This window comes from Papaver somniferum, chromosome 5 (assembly GCF_003573695.1).
Source record: "Papaver somniferum cultivar HN1 chromosome 5, ASM357369v1, whole genome shotgun sequence".
Lineage (NCBI taxonomy): Eukaryota > Viridiplantae > Streptophyta > Magnoliopsida > Ranunculales > Papaveraceae > Papaver > Papaver somniferum.
Window position 1 is genome coordinate 175,433,124 of NC_039362.1, and position 27,996 is coordinate 175,461,119.

Genomic DNA, 27,996 nt, shown 5'->3' on the forward strand with positions numbered 1-27,996 from the left:
TCAGAAACTTAATAGAAAACTGATTCTAGGATCAAGATTTTAAGGTAAAAAATTAATAAACAAACTTGATAATAATATTGATAATAAGATGTGTCTTGTAAACAAGAGTTCCAGCCTTTATATAAACTTACATGAACTGATTAAAGGAAAGAGTTTGACGAAAACTAGAAAAGGAAATACTTGCGAAGCAAACTAACTTAAACTGACGTAAGGGATCAACATTCATAGTTGATCCAAAAGCATGAGGTCAACTGTTACAGTTGATATATAAGAAAAGGATCAACAACCATTGTTGATACAGAGAAAGATGTACTACATCAGTCCCCCCTTCTTGAAACAAACTCGTCCTCGAGTTAGATAATAAGAAAAAACTTTATTTTCTCCATATATTGCTCTAGACTTCGAGTTTTCATCAAAGAATACGAGTTCTTTTCCTCCATGAAAAATGTAGATATCACGTTTACCATTTTATCACGATCAAACACAAAACTTGTAGTTCTAGAGATCATAAACCGAAGCATCCAAGAAATGTGTCTCAAAGTACCATAAGAGATGTGTTTAAGTTTTCCTCGATCGAACACAAAGATACCAACCATACAAATAAAGATTACCAGACACATTGTGATTCCATTATTTGAATCGGTGGTTTCTCCCAACCAAACAAGCATGGAGCAAACACGCCCATCCTTGAATTTGGAAGCTATACATATATCAACCGTGGTATCTACAAATATTAGTGTAGCAAAACTTCCGAAGGTATTAATAATTTATTGAAATATTTCGGTCTTCGTCGTCACACACTGAGTCATCCCTTTTAATTCAAAAGTTTCTGTTCTTCCCAAAGACTCTATTCGCCAAATTAGGTGTAACTGGGAAAGAAATATTAATGATTTTTCATAACATAGAGCATTGCACAAGAGTGCCATTCATGTAAACACCAACGTCTTCATATTTAGTCAAATTAGGCAACTTTTCTAAAAACTCTCTGTCTAACGTTATTTTCTCAGATTTTGAGAAAATACGACCACGAATATTTCGAAATAATTTTCCGGTGGTATGCCTTCTTGAGATAGGCAATCAAGCTTAAAGACATAAGTATGATACCATGGTTTATAATTTATTGCCATAGTCGGATTTATCACAAACGAATTCTGATAATTAAGCTCAACAATCTTACTAGGGTGTACATAAGAGATCATACGTGCTTTCTCATGAATAATAACTTGATTATTTTCAACCCTAGATAAAACAGGTATATCAACACCATCAGATACCAAATGAAGTTCCGATGACTTACCATTAATCGCTGACAAATCATAAGAAACCTTGTCGACTGGATTTTCTTCTTCGCCCACAGATGCAGCTGAAACAACTACAGTATCATTAGAAGATGATGAATCCTCTTCAGTTTGACAGCGACACTTCTTTATCATCTTGTGACTCCTTAACATGATGTTTCATTATAAGCATTATTTTCTGATTATGTCTCTCCAGTTCCTCTATAAACTTATCAAACTTGGTTTCTAAAGAACTAAATGACCTTTCAAATATGTTGCCGAGCTTGGTTTCAAGTGCTGTGCTGAGCTTTGTTTCAAGTGCTGTGACAATGGCATCAATATCCGTCTGTGTCAACTTTTCTCCCATTGGAAAGAAAGGTGGGTTTGTTTGAAAATTTAGGGTTTTGAGTTGTTGCGGAAGCTGTGGAAAGGATTTGTTTCTAGATAAAAATCTAAAAAACTCTTTATCTGATACCAACTAGTGTAGCACAGATAAGGGTAACAGGGATAGGTTTAAGTTCCGTCGGAAACTTAATAGAAAACTGATTTTAGGATTAATATTCTAAGGTAAAAGATTAATAAACAAACTTGATAATAATATTGATAATAAGATGTATCTTGTAAACAAGAGTTCCAGCCTTTATTTAGATTTACATGAACTGATTAAAGGAAAGAGTTTGACGAAAACTAGAAAAGGAAATACTTGCGAAGCAAACTAACTTAAACTGACGTAAGAGATCAACAGTCATAGTTGATCCAAAAACATGAGGTCAACTGTTACACTTGATACAGAAGAAAAGGATCAACAATCATTATGATACAGAGAAAGATGTACTACATCAATATGCTACCTAAATCAATCCTAAACCGATTCAACAAGGTCACATTCGAAAATTGAAAAAGAACTCAATAGACTGGATACACATTGCCTTCAAATACTTGGGGAGTCCTGGATGCTTCTGCAAGGTCTTAATGAGACCATCCGGTCTAGATATTTCAAGCCCTTCTCCATATTCAACTCCAATATCATCAAACGTTTAATCACATTCCAAAAAAGATTTTTTTTTCTTTCAAAGTAACATGTTAGGAATAGAAATGACAGAATTTAATTTACCTCTTCTTCTTGAACACACTGCAGCAAAACATGCTTTAATTTAATTATGTCACATTTTATGAAAGCCAGTAGTCTTTTTACAGCTAAAATTTAAAGACCGTGTTGTAGGGCTTTAGTCCATAGATGTGCGTCCCAATAGTAGAGAGGGCCTTATTCCTATTATATATAAAGGATGTAACACATACTAACTCTAAGTAATGGAATCTTCTTCTCTCTTGTGTCTCTTTATCTTTCCCATCATTCCAAAGCGTTATCATGCACGAGCTCTAACTTCGCGGCAATGGATTTTGATTTTTTTTTTTGGGTTGCTATCAAATCTCTAGGGATTGTTTTGATCAAATACAGTAGGTTGGAATCTTTTAAAATCAGATAAGTTGGATCTATTTTTTCCTATTTTTTTTATTCTTTCACTTGATTTTGGCATATCCAATATAAGATAAGAAAATTAATTGGTTTGATCTTTTATCAAAAAAAAAAAGAAAAGAAAAAAAATATTTGGTTTGATCTGTAATCAAACAATCAATCAGTCTATCCTATACTAGAGTCAAATCAAGCGATTACATTTTCTAATATATTATTTGTATTTGCATGTTTGTGTTGTGTATTAATATCCCATGGGAAAGAGGAGGTCGGGATCTCCTGCTCAGAAAATCTCTTCCAAAAAAGAAGAAGAAGGAAGTCCGTTTCAGCTTCTGTCCGTTTCAATTAATCCGATCCTCTGATCCAGCCAGACCCGGTCAACTCTGTCTGAATCGGTCCGTTTCAGTCGACCCAGTCGACTCTGTCCGACTCGGTCCGTTCCAGCCGACCTGGTTCAGCTCTGTCCTGTCCTATCCCATCCTATCCCGTTCCGAGGCTGTTCTGACCTGTACAAGGGGAACCAACCAAAGTATATGCATTGGAGTTTGGTTTTGTATCTGCATTGTACAGTGGCAACTAAAGCTCGGCTCGAGGTATGTAACTAATGTTAGTTTGCGTTTTAACATAATGTTTGTCGGGCTTATTTATTTATTTTAAGAATATGCATAGTTCTGTTTTTTTTTTCTTAAGATAAGTCCATAGCATATAAAGGATCAATTTAAATTATAATTGTTGATCATGAAGAATTTGGGTATGATTATTATTTTGTTCTCTTCAATATGATATTGGCTATATTTGAATGATGTTTATTTTTTGTTCAATTGGTTGTACCAACTCAATTCCAATGTATTCATTTGGGGCTTAGAAGTACTTGAGCACCATTATTGGATACTATTTTCCCAAAAAATTTGAATGTTCCGTGGAATGTATCCACTTGCTCGACTATTAATCTGTAGCAACCAATTTTCACATCAACTTTAATGACAACAAGAACTTTGACTGACCAATTGACTATTTAATTGAACTAGATCATATTTCTGCCCTTACTGTGAGAATGGTTTTTATTGCATCTATAAATTATTTCTAATGAATGTGTAAGGAAGCATATTCTTAGAAAATTAATGTGTAAATCTAGTGAATTGTAGATCACTGGAACTTGAATTACTGAATCCTTATTAACCCCAACAATGAAATGATTGAGATTGATTCATAAAGACTTGGACATAACCATAAGGCACATTGGTTGTGACACGATGTTCCGTTTTGAAAGTACTAACACGAGCATCACTTCATTTGAGTGTATAAGAAAATGAACTAATAGAATGTGAAGTTATGAAACCTATCAAAATCAGTGATTTCTAAAGTTACTAGATTTGCACTGCCTCTCCCCATTATGCTTTAGAGTAAAAAAGCACGTCACTCATCTTACAAAGTCTTTCTTTAATGAAACATGATTGAGACCATCCTGTTTTACTTAGATGCAAATACTAAATACCTCATTCTCCAAAGAGATAAAGTGTTGTTAGTGAACATAAATCCATGCATAATGCGGACCATTCAAGTGATTTATGGCTCTGGTGGATGATTCGACGCATTGAATCAGTTATTGTTCATAACAAACGATGCGTTTAATTTTTGTAGAATTCCTAGCACATATTACACAAAGCAAAGTACAAAGGCTCACCACCCTTGTTAATGCTAGAGAATTTACATCAAAAGGACTTGATGAATATTGCATGTTTAATAAGATCAATATAGAACATCTTATACCCAATGGTCTCGCAGAGGCTACCATCAAAGGTTACAGATGGTGCCTAAAGAATAGGTTATGCGTACCAACCTATTTTTTATTGCTTCGGGGATATGCAATATTACACGCATCTTACTTAATTCATTTTTAGAACCCAATATTAGTCAATCTTTTCTGCGTATCAGTTAGTAACTGGATTTAATCCTGACATTCGTGTTCTTACGCATTTTTGGTTACATTATATATGTGCCATTACGACTCCACATCGTATTATAATGGGTCTTCAAAACTGTTAAGTAGTTACGTTGGAAATTAATTCCCAACAATTATCCGCATTTTAAAACTTTTGGCAGGAGATCTCTTACCACTAGATTTGCGGGTTATCACTTTAATGAGATAGTCTTCCCGTCGTTAGGGGGAGATAAGAAAAAGTATTTTCTAGAGAACTACATGAATTGTCGTGTTGTGTTCCCACTGTGTCTCATATTGATTCTTGTACTCCACAAATGTAAATTTGAAGTGATAAAGAATATTCAATTTTCAGAATGTACGCTGATGTTGCTAAAGTGATGAGATCAGACATACCAGCTGCAAACCTACCTGCAAAGTTACAAATCCTCAATACGGGATATACACCATAGACTAAGGTGTTGCAACTACACCCAGTGGAAGTGTGGTTGAGGCCGTGGCTCCATAAAGGAAGTTGGAGAGACCACTTGGTTCGATCAATCCTCACCTAGAAAGGAAGTAGGTGAGTAAGGCACAACTTATTTATATCATCAGAAATCATCTCATAAGATTGTCTCTGAATATTTCCATGAATCAAACTGGAGGACGCTCCGAAGTTTTAAATTATTCTAGAGAACAATGAAATCCTAATGGATTATGAGAATGCACACGAGTCAATGGAAGGATCATGCGTGCAAAGTGATGATATAATCCATAAATAGTTGCTCCAGAAGTAGAGCACAATGAGATCGAACCATGCTTTATTTTGATTAGTTTCATATGAATAACATATTTGGCCTACACAGTCCAGGCATTACTTAGTTCTTTGGCAAACATACGATTATTTGATGTGGTAGTGCTAACCAACCAAGTGTAAAGCCTATTGGACATACATAATTAATTTGTTATAAAGCATAATGAGAATAAAGTAGTCTTAAAGTACAAAGACTCTCCTTATGGCACGAGGTTTCTCACAAAGCCCTGGAATTGTTCTCTTGTAATGAACATTATAGAGTTTCGCTACTTACTGAGCTTGGTAATTTCAAAAGGACTTGAAATGCAGCATATGTATGTGGTTGTTACGTATCTCTGAAAGAATCAAGAGATAGAAGATATTTACAAAAGTACTTGATAGACTTTTGTTGCCCAAATCAAATGACTCGAAACCACAGAGTGCGCTTACAGTTAGATAGAACGTTCACTTATAGATTAAAACAATCAGACGGATGTGGTGTACCCGTCTAAGTGGCTATTTGATTTGGAGGGGATAGACAAGTAAGTTATTTTTCCTTGCGTATTCACAAGAAAGTTCTTGATTTGGAATTGTAGCTATCTATGTCGATGGTACAGACATGATGGGTACTCTTGATGTAATAAGAGACCTTAAGAGCTATTTGAAATCCGAATTTGAGGTGAAAAATCTGGGAAAAGCTCGACCGGTCACCGAATACTGAGCTTGTGGTATATTATTCCACCAGGTTGCGTATATCTAAAGTTGTCAGGCAATTTAGCAAAAACATGCATCCTGATAGCACTCCCATGATTAGTTGAGGTTCAAATGTAAGTAAGTAACCATTTCGTCCAAAGGAATATGACGAAGATGTGCTTGTAGATGAAATTCTCATATCTAAGTACAATAGACGCATTGTTGTACTTAGTATAATAATGTAATCGATTAAATTTTACATCCTTAGGGAACTTGCTAGCTAGATATATCTTCGCGACAACGCAACGTCATTGGAATGGTATAGTGAATGTAATCATGTACTTAAAAGTAACCATTGACATAAATTTGTATTATCCCTACAAAGACATTAAAAGAAGTGCTAATGAAAGTGCAATCCAAAAGTTGTTGATTATGAAGGAAAAATAATCTCTTCTCCAACGAAAAGTACATGACTAAAGGAATTAAAGGGAGATATGGTAGATTATTTTATAGGTTATTACCGATATTCAGTTTCGAAAAGTACATGACTAAAGGAACTGTGTGGAACAACTCTGAAAGTAATCAGGGGGAGATGTCGACATCAGGGGGAGGATCCAAGGATATGATGTCGACATACTTTATTTCGAAATTGAAGTTGTGTTGTACTCTTTTTCCCTTCGATCGAGAATAGTTTTTCCCAAAAGGGTTTTGTCACTCGACAAGGTTTTTAGTGAGACAGCACTAAAAACATCAAGTATGTTGAGCGTTGAAGACATAAAGATCGCGTTGATATTACTGAAAATATCTGAATCAAAGAAATGAAACGCGATAGTCTGTTATGCAACGTAACTTCCAGAATCAATAACAAGGTCTTATAAACATTCAAGTCACCAAAGTAAAGTGTGGTAAACTTCTTCTGACTGCATTAGACTAATGAAAATTGTCTGACATCAGGGGGAGCATCTAATGGTGTGTTGAACTATTTTCCTTCACCGAGGTTACTTTTTCCCACAAGATTTTGTTACTCGGCAAGGTTTTTAATGAAACAACAACAAATACCGGGAATGTAATTTCCCAGCTAAGGCTATTGTCTTTCCCACGAGGATTTACCACGAGGCTATTAGACTAATGAAAATTGTCTGACATCAGGGGGAGCATCTAATGGTGTGTTGAACTAATTTTCCTTCACCGAGTTTACTTTTTCCCACAGGGTTTGTTACTCGAAAAAGTTTTTAATGAGACAACAAAAAAACACCGGGAATGTAATTTACTTTTTCACATGTGAAATACTACATGTGAAGAGTTGTACCAAGGTTTTGTCCCACTGGGTTTTTCCTTGTTAAAGTTTTAATGGAGCAATTGTCTTAGATACAATAGTCATCAAGAAGAGAACTACATTTGAAGACCTACATCTGAAGCACTGTGTTTGAAGTACTGCATATGAAGTTCTATTGGACCGCACAAGGGGGAGTGTTGTAGGGATTTAGCCCATAGATGTGCGTCCCGATAGTAGAGAGGGCCTTATTCCTATTGTATATAAAGGATGTAACACATACTAACTCTAAGTAATGGAATATTATTATCTCTTGTGTCTCTTTATCTTTCCCATCACTCCAAAAGACCGTTGATTTTTTTTTTTGAAGCATGAGATATATTAACCTAGTAAGAGATCGTTACACGAGGGTATATGATACCCCAAGATTCATCAAATACAATTCGAATGGTAAGCCAAGAGTCGGCAGCGACATGGTATATGATACCGCTGATTTTATGATGCATTAGATCTAATAGCAAGTGGTCTCCTTATAGATCACTTGTTTTGCAGATACAATGATTGATGTATTACATCTAATAGCAAAACACCTTCTTATAGATCACTTGTTGATGATGATGATCTAAAAGAACGTTCATCTTAAAACAAGACCAAGTTAATTTTTGGGACCAGCCCATTTTTGGAGACCCTTCCCCTATTTTGATCAAGGTTATTATGAAGTAATTTTTATATGCCCCTCATCTAGGTATCTTTGTTAATGGACATAGTACCCTCTATCAATTAGTTAAGTTAGTTTAGTTGATTAGACTAGATTAGTGAGTGATTTAGTGTTAGTTTTAGTTTTAGTTTTAGTTTTAGAATTGATTATTGAGAGAGAAGTAGAAAGAGAGTTGAAGACGGACGAGAAGAGTTTTGGGAAATTATTTTGGATAAAATTGGTTTTAAATCTGGAAGAAATGATTCGAGTGCCAACTCTGACGAATCTAAACCTTTCCCTTATAGAGTAACCAATGTATTCATTAATCTTCACAACGATCCGTTAATGAGTAATTTGTTAGATGGTGAATGCTTTCTTCCCCAAACTCAATAAAAAGCTCAAAATGATGGTTTTTACATGTTTATCTTATTTTGTTATCTAAATTAGCTAAAATTTAGTGAAAATGATAACTTTTGAAGCCGAGTTTCCGGAAGTTCCGCAAGAAAAATGAAAAACACATAACCAAACTTAGATATGATTGTGTTTTTTTCCAAGTCCGGTTACCAATTCTGAAGTACTCCCAATCGAACTTTTTTTTTTGATCGGTCAATGAGAATAAATTAATAGGCACACAAACCGTGTGCTGGCGGAAACAACTGACAAGGGGCGAAACAGCCCACGCAAAAAGCAAGAATACAAGAACAAAATTGAGACATTCCTAAGAATACAACGATTATCAACCGAAGAAGACACTTGTGAAGCCTAGAATACAAACGCAACTTACAAACCAGTAGACCTATGCCTATTGTCAATTTGCAGACTCCTCAACATTTTCTATAATTAAATCATTGTGATTTTTTGCAAGACCTTTAAACATTTCTTCACGATCAGACTTTCGAGTTGGGAAATCTAAGCCCCATGAAGAACCAAACTCTAAGAGTTTATCTGCTGAGACTTTGTTAGGATCCTTTGAGTTGGGAACCTTTTTCTTTTTTAAACTTGAAAGAGAACCACTAGGAAACATACCCGTACCTTTGGACTTCATGCTTAATTTCTTACCAATCCCTGTAGCTGGCTTGGACGTAAACGGCTTTGCGATGCTTACCTTTGAGTCTTCCAAAACTAACTGGGAAGTGGCTGCCTCACCTCCTTCTTCTTCTTCTTCTTCTTCTTCTTCTTCTTCTTCTTCTTCTTCTTCTTCTTCTTCTTCTTCTTCTTCTTCGAATCCAAGAAACTTGTTATGGGTCTCAAAACCAGGGGGAATTGAAGGATCGGTAAATGAGGTGCTTGCACCATCTACAACTGGTTGACTGTTAATTTCTTTGTCCATCTTGTCCTCTTGTTTTTGTTCATTGTCCTTGACATTTTCTTCTCTAACTTTCTTTGGTTTCTTCTTTCTACTAGAGCTAACCTTCCAAACTCCATCTGACATTTCAGTAGAAGAATCAAAAGCATTCCCTTTATCAATGGCTCCGGGCAATTGCACAATCCTATTTGGAATTCCATTCAAATCACTAACCCCTGCAACAGAGTTAACTCCTGTAGTACTACATGGTATTTCTGTAGGAATCCTATTAGTCTTATATTCCGGAGTAATAATGCACTTGACACTTGGATGCCCAAAGCTTCTACAATGAAAGCAAGCAATAGGTTTCCAAGGATACTCTTCCTTCACCTCAAACCTCTCATTGTCGATTAGAAAAGGAAGAATACTAGGAAAAGAGCAATTAGCATCTATTTCCACACAAATTCTAGCATAGGACATCCTAGTTTTCAAGGCAGTTTGTTCATCTGTCATTATGGGTTTCCCCACTAGGCTAGCTATCCTTGATAACCCTAATTCATTCCATAGATGAAATGGGACATCTCTAAGATTCATCCATATAGGGATATTTTTAATTGATCCAATTTGTTGCTCAATAAAAGGTGACCAAGGTCTAATTATAAACAACTTATTAGCAATAAAAACAGAACCTGTCTCTAAGATTCTAGCTCTATCTTCTTCCTGCATAAACTTGAAGAAGAAAGCATTCTCTCCATGAATGGACATTGAGAAGTCGCCTTTGGTTTTCAATAGAGATGTTAATCTCTCTTTAACAAAAGGAAAAGATGGCTTCTTCCCCACAAAGTACCCTACTACAAAAGATTCATAGATGTTTATCAAGGGTTTGGGTTCACCTGATGAGAATAATGCCCTGGTTTCACCTTCAATTTCTTTAGGTTCTTCATGAATCAGTTTCGTTGATGTTGTTGGAGAGCTAATTCTTGGGAGATACCTGACCAACACTTAGGATTTTCAGATTCAACATTTTTTCCACCCAAAGAACCACTTGACGGAGGAGCCTTCAATAAAGGAAAGTTTCCAATCTCACGATTAAAATCGATTGCAGAAGGGGGATTAGACGATTCTCTGCTCTGATTATAGATCGGAGATGAGATTAAAGGATGGATAGCGTCGCCATCCATGGAGAAGACGACAAAAAAATTTAACCTAGAAAAATCGCTCTTGATTTCCTTGCCACATCATCAGAGCAGTTGTTTAGGGTTAGTGACACTCCCAACCGAACTTAAAGTTTTGATTTGATAGTGAAAAGTCCGGCTAGTTCGAATGGAGCACTTTCCTAGCCGAACTTTAACTTTGAAGTTAGGGGGAACATCTCGTGTCTAGGTTCGGCTAGTTCGTATATGAAAAACTGACAACCAAACTATGTTGTTCGGTTGGCTTGCAATATTTCAACAATGCCGAACCCTTTTTCTTTTTTTTACATCACAACCAACATCATTTTATTTCCGGCGGATCCAAACATAACATGTACCAATAGTTAAGAATGAGGGTGAGAGAAGTGTAATAAAAAATAAAAAGCTCAAACCAATATTATTATTCCGTAAATATTGGAGGGAAACTAAGTTTCCGTATTGATTGTAACACGAAAACTAAATTCCCTGAATTCCCGTCGGCCATTTCTTAGGTAGAACACCGAAGTGTTTCTCCTTACTGGCTAAGGCAAAGCTTTTTGCCACATTATGGCTAAGAAATAATGCATGTCTTTCTGCCTAAAAAAGTCTTTACAGACCTAAAAAGATAGGCTGGCCTGATTTTGAGTACATCATTGCCACATTTTGCCACATTATAATGTGCCCCTATCACAGTGCTTAGCCTAAAAAAAAACTTGAGCAGGATGTACAAATTGAGTCAAAGGAATTTTTTAACTTGAGCTAGGATGTACAAATTGAGTCAAAGGAATTTTTTTGAGTCATGGACTGATTTTGAGTAACTGAGTATATTAATTTGCTAAAATTTGGGTCATTGAGATTTGTTTAGTCAATAGTATCCGAATAATGCAGACTTTGCTACCACATCCTCCGTCTCTAAAAAATAGGATACATCATTGGTCAACATATAAATGGGACACACAGTACATATCCATCTGTTACAAAGAAATATCAAAAAGTCTTTACAGACCGAGCTGAAAAAACATATGAAAACCGCCACACACAAACACACTCCTGCACGTCTCCTCTGGGGCTGGGTCCACTGGGACCCAAAAAAAAAACGTGATAGCGGTTTCTACCTAGTTTGGTTTTCTCGGACCGTAGAGAAGGACTCCAGAAATATATACTACAAGTTATTTTTTAGCTGCAAATAGTTAACTTTACTATTGTACTACAATGAGTTTGGGAAGACATGTGAACATTTAACAGTGAAGGACTAAAAAAATTGGAATTTGAACACAAACTATAAGATCTTTCATGCACAATCCAAAAACCGAAAAAGGCAGGGATGTATAAGACATTTGGAATAAAATTAATAAAAAATTATTGTTATAAAAAGACATGCACTTTGACTCCTTGATCAAAGAGTCAATCGATGGACAAGATTTACCGGAAAGGGTTATCCGCAGTTCTTATCGTCTGGATTTGGTTTGATTTTGACTACTGGGAATGATAGGGGCCACACTTATTTAGAACCATGGGAGAAAAAAAGAACAAATAAAACGAGATTTAGCTAAACTCTCTCTTAGGATTTTATAATTAGGGGTTTTCTTATTGCATTCCAATTTTTGAAATTTGATAGGGCGAGAAGAAGTATCGACACAGAGCTAAAGAAGTTAGAGAAGATCAAATCATGATTCGGGGCCGTCGATTTTCTGTTGTTGTTATTCTAATAGCCAACTTAATAACGAATCTAACCTCAATTTCAACCCACAACAGGTAATTGTCTTTCTTATCTTTTCTTTTTTTGTTTGGTTAGGGTTTTAGGTTTATTGGTTAATACTAATCCTTTTCAAAAGATTGACATTAACAACATCTACCATGGGGTTCTTTTTCTTAAGAAACGTATAAGTGGTTTTTTCTTATGCTCGATTAATCAGAGGCTTTAAAATCCTACAGTTTTTTGCAGTCTTTAGAGATCAATCACTTGATGAAGATAAAGATTATCTTATGGGGACAGATTATACACTATCAAGGGTAAATAATTCAATACTTCCAAATATTTTGTCTCAGAATCCATTTTTTTAGTTTATCTGTAGGTTATGAAGTATGGGTTTTATCTTGGATTAATTTTTTTTGGTTACAAAGAATAAACGTGTTTCTTATTCATCAATAATGGATTATGGGATACCAGAAAAGTCTCTATGTGATTCTGTGTATCCTATTAAGTTTTTCAACTCTTTTTTTCATGGTAAGCAACCCAATTTTTTGCTTAATTTGATTCCGTGGTGGCTACTCTGGATTTACTAGAGTGCTCACGTAAAGTTGAATGTTCTCAGACATCTTTGTAGATAGACGACTGTGAATCGAAGCTAAAGCTAAGTACGAATCAACCTGATATAAACTTCGTTTTCCCATATAATGCGCCTTTTCTAATGAGGTCATTAGAGCTGAAGCTATCAAACCTATTCTCCTTGATTAGGTTTCGAGCTGCCTCTTTCCTCTCCCTATTCCCCGTCTCTGTGTTTCAATTGCACCGTAGTCTGATTAACTTTGTTTGTTTGTTCCAGAGATCAACGTTGATTCACGGAGTGATCTTTATCTCCCACACCTGAGGAAGCTTCTGTTAAAAGAGAAACAAGTCGTGCTGTGGCCTTAGAGCTTGATCCTACAGTTCCCTGTTATAAATATGAAACACAGATGTCGATTCTATTAAGGAGTTCTAACGCTACAACAGTTTCTTTCCAGATATAATGTAGGATTACGAGCTTCGGTTAGCATCTACAATCCTACATTAACTTTCTCAAAGCATGCACAAGCTTCAAACTTCGAGCCATGGTGTGGAAAAAGAGAGTAGCTGAGCAATTCGTTCGTAATTAGAACTGGGAAACCTCTCTGGATTTGTTACTTCTGCTTTTAGTTCTATGAGAATTCAAGCCCTAGAAATTATTCTTCTTGATTTGTCATGTTGCTTTGTATAATTGATTTTTCGGTTGATGGTCGACTCTCTCGAAAATCTGGCTCTGGAGTTTGGCCATGCAGGATACAGAATACGATACCTCTCAGTCATCAGGACATTCTTAGTTCATACAACATTAATAACATGTAAACTGCAGTGAAATTGATTCGATACTTTGAAACTCACTTGCAGGGGTTGCTATAAACCAAAAAGCAATCTCTCATTTTCTCTCGGGTTTCACTTTTACTAAAAGCTTGCAAGCGACCACAACTGTCACCAGAGATGTTTCTGTTAGGTAGTGATTTGACCAAGTGTTGCTGATAATTAAGTTCATGTTGTTCTTGATCTCTGGATAATGTAGAGATTCAACAAACGATACATGATACGTGTAATCCACACTTTTTGTTCTGTATTCTGCATGCAGTTCGAGAAAGCTAAATTTTCAAAATAATTTTGTTTTGTAGGTCAGTTGTAAAAAATATTTTGTTGTAGGCAACTAAACTGTCTACATGTCAATGTTTCATCCTTTCACTTATAGGATTGAATTTTCCTTTGTACGACTTGGTAGCGACAATTGGAAGCTAACAATTGTTTTCAAAAGAGTAGATGTTGAAACAATTAGCTATAAACGAAGAGTATTTGTAATTGCAAATTTAGCTTAGTGCTCTGTTTAGATTTAAGTAACGTTAGTGCTCTGTTTAGATTGTGATAACTTACTTTATTTTTTTTCTCAAGGTAGTTCTCTTTTGGATTTACTGGATTTTCTTTGACAGACACACCAGATGTTATTGCAATTGCAAATTCAACATCTGATTATAGGGTGATGGATGAGAAGGTTTTTGAATGTAGGTTTGTTGCATATGTTGCTGATAGTCTATTTTTCATAACAGGTCATTGTCTTTATAATTAGGGGTTTTCTTATTGCATTCTACTTAACTATGAACATCTTGGTAGATGCCTTTTAGTGTAGGTGGATGCTATGAACATCTTGGTAGATGCCTAATAGTGTAGGTGATAAAACTTGAGATTACCGGGAGAGACGAGTATTAGCGAATCATTGTTTACTCTGTTTGAGCCTTTCTTGGTAGATGCCTTTTAGTGTAGGTGGATAGAATATGAGTTTGCCGGGAGAGAGGTTTATTAGTGAATCATTGTGTACTCAGTTTGAGCCTTTCTACAGAAGTCCTAAATATAACTTTCCTCTCTTACATTTTCGTGTTATAATTGATTGTTATTCATATGGACTCCAATATAACTATGAAATAATGAGTACTGAGCACGAAGATTCATGATTTTCTTGCATCTATTATTATTAGTACGATCTTGAACATTGCATGTCTTTTAGTTCGTGTTACAGGCGGGATCTCCGGCTTTCAATTCAGTTGCTAAGAGCTCTAATGTCAGAAATCTCTATAATTAAGTTACCTCCAACATTTAGAAAGATCTATCGTAAGTCTTTTACCCCTGGATGCAGCAAAGCTGGCTTGGAAACCATCGTCCATAGTAGCAGTCACACTTCATTGGAGCAACCAGCACCAACACCAGCAAGTGCATGCTCCATCCAGAATTGTTAAACTTAAATAAGTTGGTTGATTTAACATTTTCAATGTCATTTGTGTAATTGATGTAATTTGCTGCTCTACTGACTTTTCTTTCTGATGCCATATTACAAAAACAGCTACATTCCAAGTATGCTAGAAAGAAATTCCATAACAACCTTCAACTACGTACTGATCCTATGGAATCTAAGGTAAGTGCGTGTTTGCCGCACTCTTGGTTAATATACTGTGTGTATTATGTCCAATTTTGTCTTAAAACTGCTATTGCTGGCAGTCTGATGTATAGTGTTTTTGTAAGATAAACTGCTCAAATTTCACAGGTATACATGGTCAGGCTTCCGCTTCATAATGTCAGTGAGGTAGTCAATCGAGTACGACCTCCGCCAAGAATTGGTGATGAAGCCCCTCAAAGTCATTTTCAAAGTGATCCGCAAGACCTAAGACGAACAACTTCCCCCCAATCAAATCAACAGAAAGAGATTTTTCAAGGTCGAGGAGGTTCAAAAAATCATAACTGAAGCGAGGTTGACGGAGATGTTATGTGAGGTTTGGTATGATAAAATAAGTCCAACAGGAGACCTCCATCACCATGCTGAAATTACAAAATTCCGTAACAACCTTCAACTACGTACTGATCCTATGGAATCTAGAAGATAAGTGCGTGTTTGCCGCACTCTTCGTTAATATACTGTGTGTATTATGTCCAATTTTGTCTTAAAACTGCTATTGCTGGCAGTCTGATATATAGTGTTTTTGTAAGATAAACTGCTCAAATTTCACAGGCCTGATTCGCAGGTATACATGGTCAGGCTTCCGCTTCATAATGTCAGTGAGGTAGTCAATCGAGTACGACCTCTGCCAAGAATTGGTTATGAAGCCCCTCAAAGTCATTTTCAAAGTGATCCGCAAGACCTAAGACGAACAACTTCCCCTTAATCAAATCAACAGAAAGTGATTTTTCAAGGTCGAGGAGGTTCAAAAAATCATAACTGAAGTGAGGTTAACGGAGCTTTTATGTGAGGTTTGGTATGATAAAATAAGTCCAACAGGAAACCTCCATCACCATAGGGTGCAAGATCAAGTGTTACTAAAAAAATGTACTGATCAAGAAGCAAGTCTTTTGGCCAGACTGAGTCGTGTTACAGGCAGGGTCTCCGGCTCTCAATGCAGTTGCCGCTACGTTGAAGATCTTTAATGTCAGAAATCTATCTATGCTACCTCCAACAGTTAGAAAGATCTATCCTAACTCTTTTATCCCGCAGCAAAGATGGCTTGAAAATCAGCGGCCATAACAGCAGTCTATTCTCGCACTCTATTGTTTATACTGTTGTGATACTGAGTACAATATACTAGGAGGTTCTATTCTTAAACTTATTCTCATTCATCTCATCTGTGTATATATTCGTCATCTGCATGGTAAATACTTTGTATTAATTAAATTGTTCTACATCACTTATCCTTACGCAGGAGCTGTAAGATGCATGTACCTGCAATAGCTGTGAGCTTGACAGATTAATTGGTGTTTGCGTCTCAATATAACCAGGTAACATAAATATGGATTCATTTTCTGCCATTATCAAAGCTCCATTTTCCTAAAAATAGGAAACATAGAGTTTTTCAGTAGCTTAACCTGGAAATTTTGTACCATATTACTCTTTGTTTGTTCATTGTAATCAATGTGTCTTAGATTTTCGTTTTGTTTGCTAGATTGACCATTCACAATACCTAACAGTGTTGTTCAAAATTTTTGACTGACATGTTTAATTTCTGTTAGAACAAATTTTTATTGTTCAAATTCATTAATGAATTTTGAATATGAGTCTGTGGCACAATGGTAATGCGTCTGACATCAAGTTAGAAGGTTGTGTTTTCGAATCACACCAGATTCAGTCATGTGCAGTATCGGTTTTGTTATTTACCTTCTTTTGCACCAAGGCCACACTTATTAAGCTAGGTGACGCTCGGGGACGACCAGATATTACCCCTTCTTTCTGATTTTTTCCAATTCACAGCGATCCTTTTCCTCTTCTCATCTCTGAAATCACTTCCAAATACAAATTTTTATAATTTCTGTTTGATTTCTGAATTTATTAGTTTCAAATGGCTTGATTATTATTATTTTCAGCAGTATTTCTCGCTTTTGAATTTCGTATATAATATCTAGGGCTTTTGATTCGTTGTTTTAGGGTTTTTGAATTTCGCTTATGGAGTTTCTGTTGTTTATGGGTTTTAATAAGATTATGTTGCAATTTAGGATATTGGGTTTAGGAAAAGTTAGTGTTTTCTTCAAATTGGGCGTTTTCTCGGTTTAGCAAATTCTAGGGCTTTTACCTTACCTTTTCATCCATACGTGTAGCTGGAGATGATGTTCCTCCTCCTCCTCCACCATTTGCAACTGTAATTTTAACTGAAACATCGGCCCCACTTCTATTTGATTCCTTCCGAAGTAACTCAGTTACATATTTTTTTTGCTACCAGGAATTAGATGGTTAGAAATTTCTGCTTCTTAGATATTTTGGTTTGTTTTTTCAATTTAAAGTTTAATCTGAATGTGGATATAAGCTTCTTTGTTTGCAATAGCAGGAAGTGGCAATCCAATGATGCAAATGACTTTAATTGAGGTATTCGGTGCACCTGTTTATCATCTAAAATTCTTATATGTTTTCATTGTAAGCTTCTATTAGCTTTATCCATTTGACAGGTATCAGAAGCCATTTGACAGTTTCAATTATTCTTCCTACCGGAAGTGCATGTGATGAAGGGTGGGGTAAGGTGACCTGCAGGGTTTTTAGGGTACCCGATACCCAATCAGGTAGTTCGACTAAGTTCTTCCCAATGTTGTATATAAAATGTATTCATTTGGCTTTTACCGGAGATGTGTCAATTTGATACCACTTAAACAAACTGAACTTTGTTAGTTTTTGTCTATTTGATCATTGTTGCTCTTGCATACAAGTAGAGTTAGACATATAATATATATATATATATACTAACTAAATCCAGTTATGAAATTTGAACAAGCATAATCCATTTTTAATTGATACAACATCTGTGAATTATATGTATTTCAGAGATCCTGTATAATACAGTGTTATGCTTCCCTCTACGAAAGTTAGGTGGTGCAGCTCTATAAATGTATCGATCTTCCAGTGTGGTAAGGATCCTGTTTTCGAATATGTATTAGAGTTATTTAATGGAGTATGAGCTTCCTATGATTTATATGTTCCTGCATTACTTTTGTTGTTACTGCATGGATGGTTCTCTATTAAGCTTTTTAGTGGTATGAATTTGCTAGGTTTTTACTTTTGTTGTTCTTTTTGCAATATCTAGCATGGTTGATGGAAGTTAGGAACAATATTCTATTCAAGAGAATGATGGAATTAATCATGCTTGCAAAATAAGGAATAACTTGGTTGTTAATCTCTGTTGAGATCACATCATGTCGTTGATAATGAATTTCATATCGCTTAATCAATTGGAAAAAAAAGAGGTGTTTTACATCTGGTGTTGTTATTGGCTCAATGTATGATTTTAACCAACTCATTTGTTGTTTGCTTGCTACTTGGCTCACTTTCCCGACTGGAAAAAACGGAACAATAGCATAACTAACTGTTTGCATCGTTAATCTATAATTAAAAAATAAGATGGCGAATTAAGTTCAGTTGTGTCTTATTAGCTTCCTCCTTAACAGATCCTGTAAAACCGGAAGCAGGGCAAGTAATTTCATTCCTTAAACAGTACGAACACTTAATTGGTATCAGTTAAGATGAGCAAGCAATTCTCTTCCTTAAGCAGCTCAATGTATTGAGGTAATGATACTTAGTCCAAAAACACTTGGTATCTTTTGGATTTCAAAGTTAATCCCAAGTAGGGTGAAAGATACACTAAAAAGGGTTTGTACGATAGAGTTACTTTGCATTTTAATTTTTAAACTACGTTTAGTCTTTTTCTTTTCAGCCCAATGGGAAATGGTACACAATTTATACATAATACGATTTAGTTTAAGCTTTAAGAAGATGATTATGATTTTCTAAAAGTGATTCGCACTGCAGGAAATTAACACTGAGGGTTTCAGAGAACTTCTTAAAGGAAATGGGACAAACTGTGCATGTGGTGTCCCTAATTCTGCTGTCAAGTTCTTTTAACACCTTGACTTTTAATTATATTCCTCTCTAAGCAAGACTTTATATGGAACTTTGTTTTCATACTAGTATTTCCATTTATTTTCTACCCATTCCTCATATTGTGACACGAAATTTTATGGTTTTATTTATTGTCAACAACCTGGCAAGTGTATCTTCGTATTAGCATGTGTAAGTCTAGATTTATTCTTATAAAGTTTTATTTTTACCATAATCTAAGATATCAAAATAATTTAGAAAGTTGTAAAAAAAATCTGAGCAAACATTTTTGTTTTACTGCAATGTATTTCTATCTGTTGCAGGTGTTTGAGGTCATGATCCTTGACCTTACACCGCCATGCGAAAAAAGAAAAGAAGCTGTGCAGCGAGACTTTATCCCTGTTTTTCAGGTTCATACCATGGATCCACCTACTGTATATAGCCTCAACTGGACAATAATTATTTTTTATTGCATGCTCTTTGTTATTTTTCCCATTATTATTCTTGATAAGATATTATACCATATGGTTCACCATGGTTTTGGTTGTGTCAAAAGGCATGAATAGCCTGAACATCTTCAGTAGTTTTTTCATTATTCACATAATTACCGAAAAGAAAAAGGGTTTTCGAAAAATGCTCCGCCCTCTCTCCTCTCTCCTAACCTGATTTTCTCCTCTTGCACCGGCTTTCTCCCCTGATCTCTCTTTGTCTTATCCTCCTAACGGTCCAATAACGGTCATTTTTAGCCTGAAGTTAGCCGGATGTACTAGCCGGTGCTTCAAATGATTCTCAAATTACTCAATTAAAACGATCAATGCAACTGCATTGATCAAAATCACTCAATTGACAATCACAGCCTCACAATCACCAAAGAATCACCTGAAATCAAGTCGTCTCAAACTCACAAATCTCTCAATCACTCTACTGCTACTAGCACAATGACAGGATGGGAACGTTTCAAAATCTTGACACAAGATGATATCACAAACAAATCTCTCAAACCCCTCACCATTCAAAAGTCTAAATCCCTTAGAATAGATTGCACTCAGCAAAATTATCAAACTCTGAAATCTCTACACCTCCTAGAACACCCTGAATTCCATAAACCACCCAATATCCTTTCACTGATGCAGATAAGGTCTTCACCCATTGAAACATGTTCACTGGAAGTTCTCAACATTCTACAAAATATGGATACTCAGTCAGCTCTCGACTCAAATTGGCCATGGAAATACTTAAAGCTATGCAAATCTAAGCTTCAAAGCTTGTCTTCTCAATGTTGCGAGTATGATGACACGACTGCTACCCAATTTATTCTAGATTCTGGTAAGCTTGAAAGCTTGTCTTCTCTATGCTATCTTACATTCAAATAATGCTATAACTCTCTACTCTCTTGATTCCAACGAGATAACTGCTATTAGTTGGCAAAACTCAAATGTCAGCCATGATAAAGATATTCCTATTCTAAATCAATCCCATGCCTATATCCAAATACTAACCAACACATCCTTTGAGGTAACTTCAAACCACGATACCCAACTCAGTACCCAATATCAGATTAGAACCATTCAAAATCAGAATCCTACCACACACATCAAAATAAGCCTTATTTACAACTGTGATAAAACAACTATCACTAGTCAAAATACCTTTAGTCATATAAACAACAACCAAAACACTACCAGATACATGCCCAAATTAAACAAACACAACAACAGTACTGCTAAATGTTCGTACAAAACCATCAACTACAAAAAACGGCAATCCAAACCTTCACGCAAATCCACTCACTCCATCTGGAAGGACAAGGTTACACAAAAATTATCTCCTGTTGCAGCTTCACTACCAACCCAGTCTTGCTATGGGGTAGCCTTCGGCCTTGTCGCAGAGTAATTTCCCCTGGGAATAGGCACAAGCAAAATCACATCATCAGGCATATCAGAAGAAGCAGTTACCTCTCCGGGACCGAACAAGGCAAGATCAACTGCAGATTCCGCCAACCGACGCATCTTGGGAGCAAGCATAAGCAAATTGGGGAAGATTACAGTGTCTTGTGGATTTCCAAGACGCTCATTCTCTCGTATCTTGAGCTTGTGTGTATCAGGAACTGGTGCAGATGAGAATCCCTGGCTCGCACCACCAGTCACAATGTGCTTCTCCCCTACAAGGTTAATGCCTTCTTTGACCACGAATTGACCTTTTTCAGGGTGAACATCCCAAATTACCCACACCTCCTTTGCTGCTTGAAGTTGGGGCAACTGGGAACTAAACACCTGAGATTTGGATTGATCATGCACAACAGGCTCCTCTCTCTGGTCACCCTCTCTGCATTCAACATCTTCTTGATCATCCAACTCTGTATCCTCATCACTGCTTACCTCCACTATCTGCAAATACCGGAAATTAGAGATTTCCAGATCAACTTCAACACTGAATTCAACGATAAACCAAAATACAAGTACAAATCTAAATATCAATACCCAAAAATCAAAAACTACCACAAGTCTATCAAACATCATTACCTGCTTCTCATGAATGCTATGCTTGGTCCTCTTGCAACTTGCCTCATTACTAGCCCCCTGACTAGTCGACATATCCGGCTGTTCAGTCTGACACAAATTCTCAGTATACTCTCGCTTTGACATAGGGATAATTGCTGGGGTCTAAATTGGTTACTGCGATATTGGATGAAGGAAGGTACAGAGTTATGGAATTGGAAAATAGAACTGCTAATTTCCTCTAAGAAATACTGGATGAGAATATCAAAAGTTGATACATCCTATCCACCCGTGTTCCTTCATCGAGATCAGAACTTTCAGATTTTGAAAAAGATCGTGCCTATGCTATGCATGCAAAGACTTATCAAACGCAATCACAGCTTATTGGTCATGCGTGGGCGACTGCAGACACTTGAGTACAAATCGGGCTATCTCCAGTCCGGATTTGAATCCATTTTATGACCCACCACCTTCAAATGAATTTGAAAATCCTATTGGGTCCGTATCTGGGAGCCCAAGAAAATTAGAAGAAGAAAATATCCACAATCACTCTCTCAAGTTCACTCTCATATCTGATTCCATTAATGAATTTTGGCATCTACCCCAACTACCAAATTGCAGTGCCAGCATTATCAAAACCGGATCACACTATATACTCAAAATAAAGGTTAGCAAATGCGCACATTACAATTACCACTCCTCCAGCGAACCACACTCACTGCTCGAGACAAAGGTTTGTAGACACATACATTACAGGTATGTGTTAACCCAGTTACTGAGTTAAGAAAGGTAAATGACATGTTACATATTTCTATTATTGTCGCTTTCACTTTGAATCCCACTAGTAGAACCCACTCAATGAGAGACAAAAAAGTTTCTGATTATATACGTAACAGTTATGCACACATCACTGTCATACAATAGGCAACCCACATAACCCTCACATATTTTGTCAATGCCACACTGCAGTCCAAAATTACAAGAATCTTAAAGTACATATGTCTTTCAATCGTCTGCATTATGTACCAAAGGTTGACCTCCCATCACAACTGACACATCATCAAACACAACCACCCACTCCCACAACCAACCCAAAAAATTACTAGGTGGATGTTAACCAAACCACAACACATAGGTCACTATACCATCTTAGAATACACATTCACTATCAAAATAATCATGATCTTTCAAGATAAAGTACAAAGCCTATATCACTATCAGAATATAGAATACACAGTTATCATATGGATCAATTCTTCTAGGTACTAGTATATGCAAATTTCTATCATCAAGTATTATGGATATTGTCTTGGCTTTGTTCATGCTTACAGGTTCTGCTCCTTCAGATTGCTAGTAGTCCAAGGAAACATCAAACTCAGCCATGTGAAGGAATCTCTTAGATGGAAACCGTGGTCTTATCCTTGGTCTTATGCCTGGTCTGAGCATCACAGCTCTAACTTATCTTGACACTCTCATACAACCCCTGAACAACTATATCAAACAAATACTATGTACTTCAAGCAGACTGACAACATACATTTCAAATTAAAGTGAAACAAAAAGACAATCCAAATCTAAACCTTGAAACCCTCCTTCACCTCTACTCCTTTCACAACTTCCCTCATAAAAAATCCAACACCCATACTCCCATGGCCTCCTCTACAGGAACTAAGAATACAAAAAATATAGACAACCTAGTGAAACAAATGAACTCCTCACTAAAAATGCCAGCAGACCTCTTCCCCGAAGTCTTTATCAACAAAGATAACATTCTACCAAAGAAGAAGATTGATTGGAAATGGTTTTTATTGGAGGATTCTGCAGCAACATATCCTATGAAACAAGAGAAATAACAAGATTCATCAATACCAACCGGGAATTACAAAAGAATGTTGAAGTCTCTCTCTGGAAGAAAAGAAGAAATTACTACCAAATCAGGCTGACTAGCATTAAAGACTACAAAATTTTCAGAAAAGGAGGAACAAGAGGAATTTTTAACAATCTCATTGTTTTAACTGAAGTCCCATCCTCAGTACCAGACTTCATTGATGAAGCCAATTTCTATAAAGTCTGCATTTGGGCTTTGGTTAAGAGAATCCCAACTCACATTATCCCAGACATAAAAATGATTGCTCCAGCTGGTATTCACCGAGGATCTAAGAAACCTTATGGAAGAGATGAGTATGAGAAGAATCTAGAAGTGCAGATCACTGTGGATGTTACCCAACCTCTAAAATATGGCACTGATGCTTATGAACATGAATCTACATCCCACTGGCTCGAGCTAGCTTATGCTCTCACTGGTATTGCTTTCTGCAAAGTCTGTAGAACTCTTGATCACCCTGGTCCATTATGCATTGAAGAAAAAGACAACTTCCAAAGAACTCCAGTCAAACAATACACTTCCCTCCCTCTAAACAAGTTCCCATCCACACCCAATTCTCCCCTATCATCCAACAAAACCATCACTCCCCCAACTAGCCCAAACAGACCACCATTACTTCATTATTACACTACTCTTCTCAGAAAACACTGTGAAGAACTTGATGGTCCATCACAACATTTGATTTTTCAAGCTGGGATGGATAAACCAATCACTGGAGAAATTCCAACCTCAAACCCTGATGCCTTAGCTTGTCAAAAAAGACATAAGAAGCTGATGGAGAGCTACAAAAACAAAGACTCTCGGGGGAAGAAGAAATCCAACATTAAGACTGCAGCAAGAAAGAGATTTAATAATTTTGCCAATCCCACTGAGCCTAAGGAAACCCTGGATCCTACAACCATCTTCCCAACCACTGCACCTTACCAACCAATTAACAACAGTGGAACCCTAAGCATCCCCACCTTAGCTGCCATCCAACAACAGATGATGAAGGATCACTCTAGAGAAAAAAGATTACTATGGGAGATGAGAATAAATGATCTAAAATTAAAAGTTCTCGATGCTGATCAACACCCCCACCTTGTGGATCCTAAACGTAAACTGTATGAGCCAAAGGACTAACCACTCAGCTAAGAGGTACAACAGCCAGCAAACAATGGATGAGGAACAACTATCAAGCAATACTACTAGCAATCTGGAGGGAGATAATTTTCCTACAAACAACCAGGTAACTCACATCATAATCCAGTTATATAATTACACTCACAACATCTTAACTATGAGGATTGACATTTGGTTAACTGTCAGTTACTTTGCTAGGATATCTTACTCATTCCTAGGTTACAAGTATTATATCTTATTTTTGGCAATTTTACTCTGTCATAGCTTGGAATTCCAAGGATTAGGACAAGCTGACACTATTAGATAGCTAGACAGCATGCTAAATAAACATAATCCAGAAATAATCTTCTTATCTGAGACCAAACAACAAGCTAGAAATCTAAAAAAACTCCTAGGAAATATAGGAGTCACTAATTTCTGGTTTGTAGAACCAAAGGGCAAAGCTAAAACAGCTGGGGGACTAGTTCTTGCTTGGAAAACCAACCTAGATGTAACCATTGAGGATTTCTATGACCATCATATCAATGCCATCATTAAACATTTACATGGTGAACCTTGGCTATTTACTGGTTACTACGGGAGTCCCTTTACTACTAATGATAAATTACACTCCTGGAGTATGATTGAAAAAACCTTTGCTGCTAACTCCTTACCTTGGTTGATTATGGGAGATTACAACTTTGTCCTTCATGATCATGAAAAATTTATCCAGCATCCCATCAATCAAGCTGAAACTGATATTTTCCTAAACAAGATAGAAGAAGAAAATCTCTCTGATCTAAGCTACACTGAATGCCCTTTCACTTTGACTAACAAGAGATCTGGTACTCAGCTCACAGAACAAAGACTATATAGAGGCCTAGCTAATGAAGCTTGGCTAGACAACCACCCAAATACCACCATCTCAAACCTCACTGCCTTAAGCTCTGATCATAACCCAATCATTCTCAATACCAATCCTAGCTGGAGACATGGTCAAATCCCCTTCAGATTCTTTGGTCCCTGGCTTGATCATGAAGACTGCAAAAGCATTATAGCCGACTGCTGGAAGATAACTCATAAAGGATCTCTAGCCATAAAAATAGCAAGGAAATTAAGAGACATCAAAGTCAAGCTAAATAAGTGGAATAAGGAAGTCTATGGAAACATCAAAACTAATTTAGAAGATTGCATCAAACATCTGGATTGGATAACAAAAAATCAGTTTACTTCATCTAGAGGAGCAAAGCTAAAAGAAGCAAGAATTCAGGTGGCACATTGGCAACATGTGCAAGAATCTTTCTGGAAGACCAATAGAAGAGACCTAAATATCAATCTTGGAGATAAAAATACAGGATACTTCCACATTGATGATAAGAAAATATATATGGGGAATATGATTGATTCTATCCAACAAGAAGATGGTACTTGGATCCATGATACTGTTGAGATTACCCAAACTTTCACCAATCATTTTGCCAAGATGGCCACTGAAGAACCCATCAATATCAAACCCTTCATTATAAAGCTCATACCCACCACAATTACTACCCAAGAGAATCATAACCTTATCAGAACACCTGAACCCATGGAAATCAAAAACATTCTCTTCAGCATGACTGGTGACAAAGCTCCAGGTCCTAATGGCTTCCCCCAAAACTTTTTTCAAGCCAACTGGGACATTGTGGGAGAAGACATCATCCGCATAGTTCAAAGCTTCTTCACAACCGTGCATATCCTCAAAGAAATGAACTCCACCTTCATATCCCTCATTCCCAAAACTGAAAAACCTATCACACCTGCTCAATTCAGACCAATATCCATGTGTAACACTACTTACAAAATCATCTCATAACTCATTTCCCAAAGACTAAAACCTCTATTACCAAAATTAATATCTCATTTTCAATCTACTTTCATCCATGGAAGTCAAATATCTGACAACATAGCCATAGCTCATGAAATTATTCACTACATGAATATTAGAAGAGGAAAGAAAGGAAACAAAGGCACAATGGCATTAAAATTGATATGGCAAAGGCATTTGATAGAGTCAATTGGGACTTTGTTCTTCAGGTTTTATCTCAGATGGGATTCAGCTCTCATTGGTGCAACCTGATATTTCAATGCATTTCCACTACAAGTATGGTTGTGCTGGTCAATGGATCTCCAGGAAAATTCTTCAAACCCTCTAGGGGGCTAAGACAAGGGGACCCATTATCCCCATATCTATTCTTATTCTGTATGGAAGGCCTATCCAGGTATCTAACCCATGCTGAAACTCATTAACAAATTCATGGTATCCAGATTTGCAAGGATGCACCGGCTATAAATCACCTGCTCTTTGCTGATGACTGCATGATATTCTGCAAAGCTAATCTTCAGGAATGCAATAATCTCATTCAGATTTTTAAGGAATTTGGTCAATCCCCTGGACAGTTGATAAACTTCTCAAAATCTGGTATCTTCTTCAGCAAGAACATTGCCCCGGACATTGCTGATAACATCAATAATACTTCGAAGGTTCAAAGGATTAATCCAACAGACAAGTATCTGGGTTCCCCTCTGTTCACCACAAAAAGAAAGATCCAATCTTTCAAGCCTTGTGTAGACAAGCTTAAATTCAGATTTGCTGGATGGAAAACAACTCTCTCTACTGCTGGAAAAATGACAATGATTCAGTCTGTCACTTCCACAACTAGTATATATCAGATGAACTGCTTCAAAATTCCAAAAACCATCTGCAATGAGATCAATGCCATTCAAAGAGACTTTTTCTGGAATAAAGAACAAGACAAATCCAAAGGAGTCTATTACTTTGCTTGGGATGCAGTAAACAAACCCAAAGAATTAGGAGGTCTGGGATTCAAAAACATGGAAATATTCAATATGGCTATGCTTACTAAAATTGATTGGAGACTTTTCCCAGAGCCAGACTCTCTATGGAGCAGTACTATGAAGGCATCCCACTATCCCAACACTGAAGTCATAAGATTAGATACCAAACCAAAGGCCACAGACTCTTGGATCTGGAAAGGAATTCTGGAAGGCATAGCTCTTCTCCAACAATATTACATTTGGAAGGTGGGAAATGAAGTGAACATACATATTTTGGAAGACCGATGGGTCACTAACCTCCCAGGGAGACTTCAAAAACCAAGCCTCTGCCCAGAGAATCTCATATCTGTTAATCAGCTCTTCAATACCCATGGGGATTGGGATATCAACATTATAAACCAATGGTTCTCACCTGATATTCAAAACCTGATTATTCAAACACCTCACTTCATGGATGAAAAGGATGAAATCAGATGA

The 27,996-nt window shown here is 36.6% G+C and overlaps 1 protein-coding gene across 1 annotated transcript; it reads left to right on the forward strand.

Moving 5' to 3' along the window:
• Positions 1-24,736: 24,736 nt before the first annotated feature.
• Positions 24,737-27,996, forward strand: LOC113280119. The gene is made up of 3 exons (XM_026528775.1): positions 24,737-24,808; positions 25,139-26,365; positions 26,989-27,996. The coding sequence occupies exons 1-3, from the start codon at positions 24,737-24,739 to the stop codon at positions 27,994-27,996; spliced, it is 2,307 nt and encodes a 768-aa protein (XP_026384560.1).